Source organism: Mobula hypostoma, chromosome 21 (assembly GCF_963921235.1).
Source record: "Mobula hypostoma chromosome 21, sMobHyp1.1, whole genome shotgun sequence".
In the NCBI taxonomy this organism is placed as follows: domain Eukaryota; kingdom Metazoa; phylum Chordata; class Chondrichthyes; order Myliobatiformes; family Myliobatidae; genus Mobula; species Mobula hypostoma.
The window spans coordinates 12,006,332-12,021,989 of record NC_086117.1 but is presented as its reverse complement, the minus strand read 5'-3'; the positions used below and the strand labels follow the sequence as shown (position 1 = coordinate 12,021,989).

Genomic DNA, 15,658 nt, shown 5'->3' with positions numbered 1-15,658 from the left:
AGTAAACAAGCTGAGAATGTGCATGAAATTGAATCAACCCAGTTGGACTTCCCACTCTGTATGGACGTGTGTTCAGGGGTGCTCTGTACATTGGTAAGCTGGCCGGTGAAGTAGCCTAATGTGCCAGCGGCCCAAGTTCAGTATTGACAGTGTATATAAGGAGTTTGTATGTTCTCCCCATGACCGCAATGGTGTCTTCCCACATTCCTAAAATTTTTACGGATTAGTACATTAATTGGTCACAGCCTCAGAGTACAAGGGCATTCCTTTAGAACGGAGATGAGGAGGTTAGTGAATCTGGGTATATTTCAGAATCAGGTTTAATATCACAGGAATATGTTGTGAAATTTGTTAATGCAATATATTATAAATGTAGGAAAACTAAATTACAGTAAGTATATATTTACACCTCGGACTTCAACTACTGCAGACAATCTTGTCATCTTCAGAAGTTTTTGGATGAAAACAGAATTGCAAACCTTAATTTTAAAAGTAAGTTTTTACTTTTTTTTCTCCAATGTGTATGTGTTTAATTTAAATATTTTACATCTGTATCCAAATGTAAAGAGGACATCAAGGACAAAAATCCAAAGTCCAACAACAGCATTTTCCCCCGGGATCAATAAAGTATGACTATGACTATGTTGGCTTATGGGCATGCTTTGCATTATGTGTGAAGATCACAGTAGATCAGCAGTTTCTAAGATACTCAAACCACCCCATCTGGCACCAACAATTATTCTACAGTTAAAGTCACTTAGAGCATATTTCTTCCCCATTCTGATGTTTGACCTGAACAAGAACTGAACCTCTTGACCATGTCTGCATGCAGTTTGTGGGATGTACTTAAAGGAGAGGTTTGTATGTTCTTGATTTGTCAGAGTGTGAACAGCCATGGGGAGAAGGCAGCAGAATGGGCTTGAGAGGGATAATAAATCAGTCGTGATGGAATGGTGGAGCAGATTTGTTGGGCCAAATGGCCTAATTCTGCTCCTACGTTTTGTGGTCTTTTATTCATTGAGTTGCTGCCGCATGATTGATTAGCTATGCGCATTAACGAGCAGGTGTACCTAATAAAATGGCTACTGTGTGTACGGCTTTCAGGCATTTGTGTTCTTTCACTTCCTTTAGCAAAAACTATCTTTCTCAAATTAAGATGTATCCATACCACCACAGAAGTTGATCAGTTATGTTGCATTATATGCAGGTAACCTGTTTGCACTGGGTCAGTTTGGAAGTATCAGGTGCCGAGATGCAAGGGAAAAGATTCCAAGCGTGGTTTGAATATTCTGCCTGAAGTATGTTTGTGAGGGGATTGGAAACCTGCAGTAAAAAGGGATTTGCATTTGGATGGGATTAATATCACTTGACATTTATTTAATACACAGAATTCAGATTGCTCAGAATATTGGAATGATGCAGTACCAGTGTTGGGGGAAAAACTGAGCTGTCACTTGATTCATTTGGAACAATGTTGAGGGAGAACTGTCTAAGCTGCCACAGGCATGAATGGAAAAGTCGAAGTAAATTTATTATCAAAGTACATACGTCACCATATACAACCCTGAGATTCATTTTCTTGCGGGCATTATTAAAAACTATACATAAAGACTAACGGACAACCAACATACAAAAGAAGACAATCGTGCAAGTAATTTTAAGAAGTAAGTAAATATACTGAGATCATGAGTTGTAGAATCCTTGAAAGTGAGTCCATAGACTGTGGAGTCAGTTCGGCATTGAGATGAGTTGAGTTATCCACTTTGGTTTAGAAGCCTGAAGGAAGAACGTTTGGTTAATCTCTGGATTGTTCCCATATCCTAATCTATTCCCAGGCTGAATTAATTCTTGTCTTCTATGAGCAGAGACGAATTCTTTTCCTGTATCTCCTCCAACTGCTGTCTTCAAAACCTGTAAGATTTTATCTTTTTTATCTCTTCAGGAATCCTCTCTGGGCGGCATAAAGCTTTTGGACATCTGAAATTATTACCTGCCGTATGTCCTCAATTCACTCTCTCTCATCAGCTTGTAGAGACTTCTCTATTTTCTTAATGTCCTTGGTTTGAGCACTCTTAACTCTCTGGATCACTGTCTCCCTCTTGTATTTGGTCAAGATGAGGGATTGAGGCCTAGATGCATTGTTTTTTTTACCTTGGTTGTTAAGCCTTTGTTTATATATAGCTATGTATAGTTTTCCATAAATTCTATTGTATTCCTGTAAATGCCTGCAAGAATACAAATCAGAAGGTAGTAAACAGTACAGTAACATGTTGGGTGGCAGGATGGAGGTACATCTCTACCAAAGGAGGTGCTGGATGCTGCTTCCCTCCGCTAGTCCGAAGGTGGCCCTTGGGCAAGGTGCAGCACCTGCTTAGCTCATGTGAAGCCATGGGAGCAGGTGGTGGATGGTCATTGTAGTAGAAATGGTTAAAACTAGTGTATGATGGGATACTTGACCATTCTGGAACAGCTGTGCTTAAGGCTGCTGATGTGCGTCGAGAATAACCTTGGATGATAAGCACAGTACCAGGAACTGCAATTAATAAGATACCCGACCTCTGAAACCAGGAGGGAGGACGTGTCTGGGGGTAAATTATGAGTCCTGATAACAGGAAGAACTGTTAGACTCGCGCTGAGAGATAATTGACATGTCTTTTAAATGATTGACCATGGGATGCCAAACAAAGTTATGTGAAGTTGTTTGTCTTGCTGTGTAAATATGAGCTTTGTACAATCTAAAATCAGAGTTCTGATGGTGGTGGAGACTGCTACAGACTCTTCATGATATCATGTTAATAACTCTTAAAAAGAAACTCAAAGTCACTCCGGTGTTCTTAGTTGGTGTTTCCATGACAGTCATAAGCACAGCTCGTGCATATTGCAAGTCCTGGTTATGGTTAATCTCTGAAGAGTATTGTTAATGGCTGGGGTCACCCATCTTGTAAAGACACTGCCCAGAAGAAGGCAATGGCAAGGCACTTGTGCAGAAAAATTTGCCGAGAACAATTGTGAAAAAGACCATATATAGAAATGGATAACCAGTTGACATTTCAGGCTGACACCCTTTTTCAGGACCCGAAGAAGGGTCTCAGCCTGAAACGTTGACTGTTTATTCATTTCCATAGATGCCGCCTGACCTGTTGAGTTCCTCCAGCACCTTGTGTGTGTTGCTTTGGATTTCCAGCATCTGCAGAATCTCTCGTGTTTATGGTCAAGACCATGATCGTCCAGGTCATATGACATGGCACATAATGAATAAATGTATATATACTTTGATAATAAATTTTACTTTGAATTTGAAGGCACTAGCTATATCCTTAAGTGTTCAGAGCTCCCAATTGTATATGAGACTGAATGACTGCCCTCCAATAACCTGAATACAAATCCAAGCTTTTGTGATGCAGGGAAAAAAGGTAATGTACAGAGATCCCAAGAAATTATTCCGATCATCTTGTGAACACGTTTCTAACAGCAATTTATTTGACTGAATAAATGAAGACTGCACCATCAATGTAAGAAGCTGACAAAAAAAAGCAACTTGATACAAGCCTGAGGTAACAGAATTTAGCAAAAAACATCCATGGAGCAGTCTGAGTTCAGTGGTTAGAACAGAAATTTAGCAATTATTATAAAAACACATCAACACAGACAGCATGCAAATGACCTTTGTCAACATACTTCCCTTGGAACTTTATGAAAATTTACATATTATCTTATTTACTCACAGTGGCAACATTTATTGACGCTGCACTGGTCTTTGTCGTACCAATGTGCTTTAGTTTAACATGGGGGGTGGATAGTGTTGCAGGCCGATGGGTCACTTTGCACCCAAACAAATCAACAGTCATCTGTCATCTCATCTCATAAGGAGCATGAGGGAAAGACAAATAAGGTTAAGGTCACAGATCAACTGTATGAGGGAAGCAGGTTTGTATTAAATATACCCAGCAATTATAAACATTAAGATTAATTTACACTAACTGTTTAGAATTAGACTTCACATTGGTTCCTTTGTGATTTTTTGACTAGCCCTGATGCAAAGGGAATTGTTTTCTGCTATTGGGATGTACACTGATATTAAATTAATGGTCACCAGCTAAACCTCTTGAATTCAAATGGCAGAAGCATCTTTGAGGATCAAAATTTGAGATTGTCATGAAATAAATCTAACATTATTCCTTAAAACAGCCAATGCAATGCTGTCAGATTAGTGAAGTAATTCTCACTTAATGGGATGTTCTTTAAATATTAATGTATAAAAAAAAGACATAGAAAAGGCCAACAAAACACTTTGTGCAGTTAGGCCATCATTGCCTTTGAAATGATGGTAAATGAGCTTTCACTATACAAATGAATGAGCCTGTATTTTGTCCCTAAAAAAACCAACTGAACAGGTTGCAATAATTCCCAATGGCTCACCTAATGGGAAATGTGCATTGAATGCATTTTATCTGTTGGAACATTTTAATGTAATCCTGCTGTTCAAGATGTTTATATCCATGTCGGTGACTAAAATGAGGCTGAGGAATAGCGTAATAGAAGCCTTTAATGGGAAGAGAGGTTTTGACTGAGCCTCTGCAGCAAATGTATTTCCACTTGATGAGGGATAGACTCTAATTAGAGGCTGTTACTGTGAGATATGACACCAAGGAATCCAATAAACAAATCAGAATAAACTACTTTACCCAAAGAGTGGTGGGAATGCGGTACAAGCTCCCTCTGCAAGTAGCACTGAAGCATTTACAATCAAGGGGGCAGAAGGGTTAGCAGACAAAATAGTCAACACTCCTGCACAAGAAGCGTGAGCAATTTCTTTTGCTCTTCCTCAAAATCTGCAAACCAATGCATTCCAGAAGCTGATCTGTAACCCTTGTCTGTTGCCCATGTTGTCTGTCCGGGGGGCACCCTGTCCTGTCTAATGAAGGACCACAGAAAATAGTCATGTTGGCTTGTCTGAATGTTTCTTCCATTAATAGAACGTTTTTAAGTGGAAATCATGAAATGGAGCTAAATACAGTAGTAGAAAATAATTTTCAAATTGAAACACTTGTCCTCTTCAAATAATAATCGAAACCTTTTCAAGTTTCACTTGTTTGGACTATGAAGCCAATGTGAACGCTGGTGATGATTAACACCTTGTCTATTATATATACAACTCTTAAATAATTCATAACAAATGAAACATATCATAGATTACACTGTAACATATGACTTTCACTTGAATCACGAAATGATACTGAGGAACTGGAAAATACTTTTAAATGTACTGGAAGCCAGTTGAATGGCAGAAGAGAATGATACAATACTGGAAAGCTGAAACCAAACAGAAAATGCTGCCTGTGGCAGGACAGGATGTTAGCTTGAGCATCACTCACCAAATGCTGGAGGAACTCAGTAGGTCAGGAAGCATCTATGAAAAGAAAGTTGATATTTTGGGCTGAGACACTTCATAAGGACTAGAAAGGAAGAGGGAAGAAGCCAGAATAATGTGGCAGGAGTAAGAGAAATTGTACCTTCACCCAAGGAGTATAAGCTGGAAGGGTGATAGGTGAAGCCTATCTTCCTTCCCTTCACTTCCTCCCATCTTCTTCTCCCTTCCATTCCTGTCCTGATTAAAGGTCTTGGCCTGAAACATCGACTGTTTATATCTCTCCATAGATGCTGCTTGTCCTGCTGAGTTCCTCCAGCGTTTTGTGTGTTGCTCTGGATTTCCAGCACCTGCAGAATCTCTTGTGTTCAGAATGTTATCTACGTTTGTTGAGAAGATAACTTGTTAAATCAGACAGAAGCACGGAAACCCAGTGCGGTACAGGATGTGTTGAAGTTGCTGGATCGGGGTTACAGGGCCAAATTGAACCTTCATTCTCCTTGCTGTTCTGATCCACCCCTTCCAAACCTCTGGAAAGATGCCTGGGCCAGAACTCCAACCAATCTTCTTTGGAATACTGCCAGGTAAGGTCAGATACATTTGGAAGCAATGTCATAAGGTTGGGGTGGGGTGGAATGGGCTTAAAACTGTTGGGTTTGCTTGAATATCACAATGAGTTCACCAGGCTAGAAATGCAAGAACAACACACATACTGATCACCAATGCAGAGGCAGTTGCCAAGTCCGCCAAACAATTCAGTGCATTTCATTTAAAAAAAAAATCCTCACTCACTGATTTATTTCCCTAAATGCTACTCAATGCAGCCTACTAATACTGTCAGTAGTTTCTTGTTTAGTGCATAAGAAAGTTAATACCCAACATGGGCTAAAAAGTTGTTCACGATAAAGCAGCTTAATAATAAAAACCAAACATTTAAAAAAAATGTTTTGGGCAGCAGTCATTACACACTGTTCCTTGGTCACTAACTGCCCTCTTCGTGAAGTAGTTTGTAGCCAAAGCTCTGCCTAATCTCTGCAGCCAACACCATGAATTTGGATCAGACAATCACTTCCTTTTTTTCCCCAAAAACCTACCAAAATCATTTTTTTTTGGGGGGGGGGGTTGGTCATGTAATAAGAGTGTCCAAAAAAAAGTGCTTCGGTATTCAATGCTGGCAGTTGATGAACAAATAACTCTGTGTAAAGATTTTTTTCTTCACTTTTTCCTTGTTATTAATCCATTGAATAGCTTGATTTCCCATTGCTTGGGTTGGCACTTTTGATCACATCTCATGTGCTGTCTTCAAATGTTCACTCAAACGACATGAGGTTGGCGGGTATCTGGAAATAGAGGGAAGAAGTTAATCATGGACCATCGATGGTGTTGCTTCTGTGCCCTTTATCTTGCATTAGGAACATCCAAACCATGGCCCGGCTTTGACCATGACAACTTCTGCACAGGATCCTGCAAACCATCCAGCACTGTGTGCGTTAGAGTGGACGCATCAATCACCCCAACACTGATTCCACAGCCTATGGACTCCCCTTCAAGAGAGCTAGGGCTTTACTCTTTGGAGAGAAGGAGGATGAGAGGAGACATGATAGAGGTGTACAAGATAATAAGAGGAATAGATTGAGTGGATAGCCAGTGCCTCTTCTCCAGGGCACCACTGCTCAATACAAGAGGACATGGCTTTAAGGTAAGGGGTGGGAAGTTCAAGGGGGATATTAGAGGAAGGTTTTTTACTCAGAGAGTGGTTGGTGCGTGGAATGCACTGCCTGAGTCAGTGGTGGAGGCAGATACACTAGTGAAGTTTAAGAGACTACTAGACAGGTATATGGAGGAATTTAAGGTGGGGGCTTATATGGGAGAGGGTTGGCACAACATTGTGGGCTGAAGGGCCTGTACTGTGCTGTACTATTCTATGTTCTATGTGAACATTGGTTGTCTGTCTTTGTCTGAGGTTTTTCATTGATCCTTTTGTGTTTCTTTATATTTACTGTAAATGTTCACAAGAAAATTAACTTCAGCTTAGTATATGGTGATATGTGTGTGCTTTGCTAATAAATTTACTTTGAACCCCTCCCTCCTCCCTTCTGATCTGTGCTGGAGAGTAAGAGAAGTTTGGGTGGGGAGGAATCAGTTGCAAGAAAAGGTTTGTGAACACTTTGCAGTTACCTATTTTTCTGCTTTAATTACTCATAAAATATAGAACCATAGAACTATAGAAACTACAGCACAGAAACAGGCCCTTTGGCCCTTCTTGGCTGTGCCGAACCATTTTCTGCCTAGTCCCACTGACCTGCACACGGACCATATCCCTCCATACACCTCCCATCCATGTATCTGTCCAATTTATTCTTAAATGTTAAAAAAGAACCCGCATTTACCACCTCGTCTGGCAGCTCATTCCATACTCCCACCACTCTCTGTGTGAAGAAGCCCCCCCTAATGTTCCCTTTAAACTTTTCCCCCCTCACCCTTAACCCATGTCCTTTGGTTTTTTTCTCCCCTTGCCTCAGTGGAAAAAGCCTGCTTGCATTCACTCTATCTATACCCATCATAATTTTATATACCTCTATCAAATCTCCCCTCATTCTTCTACGCTCCAGGCAATAAAGTCCTAACCTATTCAACCTTTCTCTGTAACTGAGTTTCTCAAGTCCCGGCAACATCCTTGTAAACCTTCTCTGCACTCTTTCAACCTTATTTATATCCTTCCTGTAATTTGGTGACCAAAACTGAACACAATACTCCAGATTTGACCTCACCAATGCCTTATACAACCTCATCATAACATTCCAGCTCTTATACTCAATACTTTGATTAATAAAGGCCAATGTACCAAAAGCTCTCTTTACGACCCTATCTACCTGTGACGACACTTTTAGGGAATTTTGTATCTGTATTCCCAGATCCCTCTGTTCCACTGCGCTTCTCAGTGCCTTACCATTAACCCTGTATGTTCTACGTTGGTTTGTCCTTCCAACGTGCAATACCTCACACTTGTCAGTATTAAACTCCATCTGCCATTTTTCAGCCCATTTTTCCAGCTGGTCCAAGTCCCTCTGCAGGCTCTGAAAACCTTTCTCACTGTCTACTACACCTCCAATCTTTGTATCATCAGCAAACTTGCTGATCCAATTTACCACATTATCATCCAGATCATTGATATAGATGACAAATAACAATGGACCCAGCACTGATCCCTGTGGCACACCACTAGTCACAGGCCTCCACTCAGAGAAGCAATTCTCTACCACCACTCTCTGGCTTCTTCCATCAAGCCAATGTCTAATCCAATTTACCACCTCTCCATGTATACCTAGCGACTGAATTTTCCTAACTAACCTCCCATGTGGGACCTTGTCAAATACTTGAAGTCCATGTAGACAATATCCACTGCCTTCCCTTCATCCACTTTCCTGGTAACCACCTCGAAAAACTCCAACACATTGGTCAAACATGACCTACCACGCAGAAAGCCATGTTGACTCTCCCTAATAAGTCCCTGTCTATCCAAATGCTTGTAGATTCTGTCTCTTAGTACTCTCTCCAATAACTTACCTACCACCGATGTTAAACTCACCGGCCTATAATTTCCCGGATTACTTTTCGATCCTTTTTTACACAACGGAACAACATGAGCTACTCTCCAATCCTCCGGCACTTCACCCGTAGACAGCGACATTTTAAATATTTCTGCCAGGGCCCCCGCAATTTCAACACTAGTCTCCTTCAAGGTCCGAGCTAACACCCTGTCAGGTCCCGGGGATTTATCCACTTTAATTTTCCTCAAGACAGCAAGCACCTCCTCCTTTTCAATCTGTACAGTTTCCATGGTCTCACTACTTGATTCCCTCAATTCCATAGATTTCATGCCAGCTTCCTTAGTAAATACAGACGCAAAAAACCTATTTAAGATCTCCCCCATTTCCTTTGGTTCCGCACAAAGCCGACCACTCTGATCTTCAAGAGGACCAATTTTATCCCTTACAATCCTTTTGCTCTTAATATACTTGTAAAAGCTCTGACATGGTCTGATCTTCATCTAAGTCACGTTAGACAAACACAATCTGCCTAAACTAATAACACACAAACAATTGTACTTCTGCTCGTCATTACTGAGTACACCATTTAAACAATCAGTCAGGGTTCAAAAATGTATGTGAACCTCTGGGGTAATGCCTTCTACAAAAGCTATTTGGAGTCGGGTGTTCTGATCAATGAGATGAGATTGGAGGTGAGGGTTGTAGAGGTGCCCTGCCCTATAAAAAAAACACACAAAGTCAGGTTACTGACAGAGCCTGCTCTTCTCAAGAAAGATCTCTTTATGTGCACCATGCCTCGATCAACTTTCAGAGGACCTTAGGAGTATTGCAGAGAAGCATGAAGCTGGAAAAGACTATAATAGCATTTCCAATAGACCTAAGTGTTCATTAGTCCACAGTAAGAGAAATTGTCCACAAATGGAGGTAATTCAGTGCTGTTGTTACTCTCCCTAGGAGAGGGCGTCCTGCAAAGGTCACACCAAGTGCACAACCTGCAATGTTGAAGGAGGTGAAAAAGAACCCAAGGGTAACAGCAAAAGACCTGCAGAAATCTCTCTCAGGTTTGCTAAAGTCTCTGTTCATGTGCCCACTATAAGAAAAACACTGAACAAGAATGGTGTTCACGGAAAGACACCATGGAGGAAACCACTGCTCTCCCAAAAAAAACATTGCTGCTTGTCAAATTTGCAAGAGACTATCTGGATGTTCCACAATGTTGCTGGGACAATATTTTATGGACAGATAAGACATAAGTTGAACTTTCTGGCAGAAATGCGCACCCTGTGCTTGGAGGGGAAAGTGCATTGCCCACCAAAACCAAAATCTCAACCCAACTGTGAAGCATGGTGGAAGGAGCATCATGGTTTGGGGCTGCTTTGCTGTCTCAGGGCCTGGACAGCTTATGAGCATTGAGGGAACAAAATCATATCAAGACATTCTACAGGAGAATGTCAGAGTACTGGTCTGTCACCTGAAGCTTAATAGAAGTTGGATGATACAACAAGACAACGATCGAAAACATGAGTAAATCAACAACAGAATGGTTTAAAAAGAAGAAAATTTGTGTTTTGGGATGGCCAAGTTTGATTCCAGACTTTAACCTAATTGAGATTCTTTGACATGATCTGAAGAAGGCTGTGCATGCAAGGTATCTCCTGAAATATTGATAAACTGAAACAGTTTTGTATAGAGGAATGGTTTAATGTTCCTCCTCACCATTGTGCAAGTCTGATCAGCAGCTACAGGAAATATTTGGTGGAGGTTATTGTTGCTAAAGGAGGTTCTATCAGTTATTAAATACAAGAGTTCATATACTTTTTCCAGATTGGACTGTGAATGATAAAACAATGTTGTTTACTAAAGCCATGAAAAGTATGATTGTGTGTGTGTAGTTTAGGCAGATTGATTGTCCATTATTCTGACTTGGATGACGATCCGAGCACATTTTATGAGTAATTACTGCAAAGGGTGCACAAACTTTTTCCTGCAACTGATGGGATTAGGCAAAATTATAGTTCAGCACAGACTAGTTGGATCGAAGGACCTGTTTCTGTGACTCCAAGTGATCGGGTGAAGATGTGGCCAATCAGTGGCAATGGGAGACTGAAGGAGTCTGGTACCCTGAGCAAGGGTTACAATGCCAACACAAGTTGGGACCCATTTAGCACTCGGGCATTGCACACGTTTGGACTCAGTGCGTGTCCGTAAGTGTTTGATATCACTGCAGTGACAAAGTCTCACACGGACATTATCGAGGTTATACAAGGGAAACCAATGACAGAGTTCAGAATAAAGTGACTACAATGCAGAGAAAGAACCATAAGCAGACTATAAGGTGCACAGATCACATAAGGGTAAGTTGAAGCCAAGAGTCCATCTTATCATCCAATAAGCTGCCCTTAAGCCTGGTGGTGTGTGCTTGCAGACTTCTGTATGTATCTTCTGCCTGATGGGAGAAGGGAGAGAAGAGAATGTCCAGCATGGGGGGGCGGGGGGAGGGTTAATATATAGTGTGAGGAAGTGTGCGGGGTCTTTGACTATGTGTGGTTTACTGAACACCTACCTGTGGTCTGTTGCTCTTGCAAGCATCATCCAAGTGTTTGTGCCACAGGATTGCGTGAAACCGTGAGCTGGTCTGGAACTTGTAAACATTTCCTGTCAATACAAGCAGACGCATGGCGATAGTGACAGCAACTTGCATTTCCGAAATTGCCTTAGTGCTTTAACATGTGCAGGAAACTTCAGAGCCAATACCAAATGACAATATTTAAAAACAGTAAACTATATTTAAATTTGTTTAGTGTGTTGATGACAGGAATTGTGCTGAAAAGTCTTCAACCTGAAATATTTCCTCCTCTCTGCAAATGCAGCCTGGGCAGCTATGTACTTCTAATTGTATTTCACCGTTTTAGTGTCCCCAGTATTTTGCCTTCAACAGCATACAGAGTGCATTCCTGCAGTCCACACTGTCAGGTCTACCCCACTGCCCTTTCAACTCCACACGGAGTCTCCGGTGCAAGTCTGAGGACATACTGCACAGTCTGGTGAAACATTAAACAGAGGCCCCCAGTGCTCCCTCAGGTAAAGGGTCTCAGGTACAAGGGGGGATATCAGAGGTAGATGCGTGGAATGCACTGCTGGGGGTGGTAGTAGAGGCAGATACATTCAGGAGATTGAAGAGAATCTGAGGCACATGGGTGAATGAAAAATGAAGTGGGAGGAAGCGTTAGATTGATCTCGGAATAGCTTAAAGGGCCAGCACAACATCACGGGCTGAAGGGCCTGCATTGTGCTGTACTATTCTATTTTCTACAGTCCTGTGCAAAAGTCTTAGGCACATATACAAATAGCTAGGGCACCTAAGACTATTGCACAGGACTGTAGTAATTTTAAATATTGTGTATTTTATGTATTGCTGCCACACACACACAAAAAAACAAATTTCATGACATATGAGTGACGATAAACCTGATTCTGATATGGGTCTCCATTGTGGACTGAGAACGGGAACAGGGTAGAGAGAGGGGAATCATGGTTGGCTGAAGGAGAAGGGAGAAGAGGGGAGGGAATGGGAAGCACCAGGGAGACATTCTGTAATGATCAATAAACTAATTGTTTGGAATCAAGTTACCTTGCTTGGAGTCTACACCCATGCCACATTCCCACCCCTGGCACTCCGTCTCTGCTACCTGTCCCAAACCCCTCCCATGGCACTCCACCCTCGCCATTCCCAACATACTTTGCTCCCGCCAGATTTACAAACTCACTGTCTGCTCCGCGTTGACAAATGCAGTACTATGCAGAAGTCTTAGGCACCCTAGCTATATATATGTGCCTAAGACTTTTGCACAGTTACTGTATATCCTTGTATCTTGAGTTCTTCATCCTGGTTTCATCCTTGTCTACACCTTTCTGGCTTCTAATGACACCCTGCCTGTAACTGGAGGACCAGAACTGCATGCCGCACTTCAGGAATGGTCTTGGCGGCAGCTTGGTGCCATTGTAACACATGGCTGCAGCGAGTCGTGCAAACTCCACACAGACTGCATCAGAGCTCAGCATTGAACCTGGGTCACTGGAACTCTAAAGCAGCAGTTCTACCGCCTGCGCCACCATGCCGCCAGATCCTTGGTACTTAAGGGATTTCTCCTCACCTTTATCCGGGTCACTCAGCTGGAAGATATCCGGGTGCTCTGGGTCGTCGGGCAGAACCACCATCCATCCTGCTACCGACATCTTCTTACTGGGGGCTGACTTGAACTGTTGGGAGAGAAGTGGCAAATATGTGAATCATTTTGATGGCAGAAGTTTTAAACTGTTTCATGGATTTGATTTCCCAAAATAACGATATTAGAACATAGAATATAGACAGTGGTAGTAATAGCAATAGTATGATCACTTGAGTCGAGTATGATGGTCTCCCAAAGAATGAGCTGTTGAAAGGTCCTCAGATGGCTGTAGAGGCCAACCTGAGGTCTACCTATTCTGGTGCAGTGTGGGCAAGAGTAAGTGGTGGCTCTTGTTAGTGATCGGGTCTTTTGGTTGCTCGGTCTCTCCTTTCATAAGAGATTGGAGCAGGAGTCGGCCATCTGGCCCATCAAGCCTGCTCCATCATTCAATAAGATCATGGTTGATCTGGCCATGGACTCATTTCCACCTACCTGCCTTTTCCCCATAATCTTTCATTCCCCTACTTTGCAAAAATCTATCCAACCTTGTCTTAAACATATTTACTGAGGTAGCTTGCAATGCTTCATTGGGCAGAGAATTCCACAGATTCACCACTCTCTGGGAAAAGCAGTTCCTCCTCACCTCCATCCTAAATCTACTGCCCAAATCTTGAGGCTATCTCCCCTAGTTCCAGTCTCACCTACCAGTGGAAATACTGCCTCTATCTTATCTATCCCTTTCATAATTTTATGTTTCTATAAGATCTCCTCTCATTCTTCTGAATTCTAGCAAGTACAGTCCCAGGCGACTCAATCTCTCACCATTGTATATCCCCCTCATCTCTGGAATCAACCTGGTGAACCTCCTCTGTACTGTCTCCAAAGCCAGTATATCCTTCTTCAAGTAAAGAGACCAGAACTGTACACAATACTCCAGGTGCGGCCTCACCAGTACCGTGCACAGTTACAGCATAACCTCCCTGCTCTTAAATTTAATCCCTCTAGCAATGAAGGCCAACGTTCCATTTGTCTTTTTGATACCCTGCTGCACCAGCAAACCAACCATTTGTGATTCATGCACAAACACTCCCAAGTCCCTCTGCACTGCAGTGTGCTGCAATATTTTACCATTTAAATAATAATCTGCTCTTTTATTTTTCCTTCCAAAGTGGTTTACCTCACATTTACCAACATTGTGCTCCATCTGCCAGACCCTTGCCCACTCACTTAACCTATCTATATCTCTCTGCAGATTCTCCGTATTTTTTGCACAATTTGCTTTTTCACTCAATTTACTGTCATCAGCAAACTTAGATACACTACACTTGGTCTCCTCTTCCAGAGCGTTAATGTATATCGTGAACAGTTGTGGGCCCAGCACTGACTCCTGTGGAACACCGCTCACCACTGATCGCCAACCAGAGTAACACCCATGTATCCCAACTCTCTGCTTTCTATTAGTTAACCAATCCTTTATCCATGCTAATACATCACCCCCAACTCGATGCATCTTTATTTTATGGATAAGTCTTTTATGTGGCATCTTATCAAACGACTTCTGGAAATCAAAGCTAAATAATGTCCACCTCTATCCTCTATCCACTGCGCTCGTTATATCTTCAAAGTTGCTGCTTGCTCTCTGCGGACCATGGAGGTCATTCTCATGTAACAGTGCAGTATAGTACAGGCCCTTCAGCCCCATGATGCTGTACCTTTTAACCTACCCTAAGATCAATTTAACCCTTCCCTCCCACATAGTCCTCCATTTTTCTTCATCCATGTGCACATCCAAGAGTTTCTTAAATGTCTCAAATGTATCTGCCTCTACCACCCCCTAACAGTGTATTCCACGTACCCACTAGTCTCTTTTTTTTGAAAAGCCTTAACCTCTGGCATCCCATCCTATATTTTTCTAAAAGCGCCTTAAAATTCTGACCTCTTGCATTAGTCTTTTCCACCCTGGGAAAAAGGTGCTGCTGGCTGTTCATTCTGTCTGCATCTCTTACCATCTTTTACACCTCTTTCAAGTCACCTCTCGTCCTCCTTCACTCCAAAGAGAAAAGTCCTACCTCTCTCAAACCTTCCTAATTAGACATGCTTTCTAATCCAGGCAGCACCCTGGTAAACCTCCTCTGCACCTTCTCTAAAGCTTCCATATCCTTCCTATAATGAGTGACCAATATTGAACACAATACTCAAAGTGTTGTCTAACCAGCAGTATTATAGAGCTGCAACATTACCTCACAGTCCTTGAATTCAATCCCCAGTTAATAGAAATTAACGGAAAAGAAACATGTTAAGCTTCCAATGGAATGACGTCCTGGAATATGACACCTATTTCTCTACTTTTCATCATATGCTTGATAAAGGTGCCTTTGGAGAGGCTGCTTTTTACTGGCCAGCCCCCTGCACCCTAAAGGAGACAAAGGTGAGCTGCCTTCTAATAGAACTGCAGTCCAGGTGGGACTCCCACACTGGTATTGGAATTGGAGTTGCAGGTTTTAGACGCAGTGGCGATGGTAATGATTCTGAGACAGGACACTGTGTGACAGGCAGGCAAACTTGCATGT

The 15,658-nt window shown here is 42.0% G+C and overlaps 1 protein-coding gene across 4 annotated transcripts in view; it reads right to left on the bottom strand.

The window, feature by feature from the left end:
* Positions 1–3,456: 3,456 nt before the first annotated feature.
* The window catches only part of LOC134359788 (ras-specific guanine nucleotide-releasing factor RalGPS1-like), a 756,496-nt gene continuing 744,294 nt past the window's right edge, over positions 3,457–15,658 (bottom strand). For all 4 annotated transcript variants that reach the window (XM_063073428.1, XM_063073429.1, XM_063073430.1 and 1 more), the window contains 3 exons: positions 13,074–13,179; positions 11,483–11,574; positions 3,457–6,708 (listed from right to left, as the gene is read on the bottom strand). In XM_063073428.1, the coding sequence (XP_062929498.1) occupies positions 6,679–6,708; positions 11,483–11,574; positions 13,074–13,179 (228 nt within the window). In that variant the 3' untranslated portion in view covers positions 3,457–6,678. The remainder of the gene's footprint in view (positions 6,709–11,482; positions 11,575–13,073; positions 13,180–15,658) is intronic.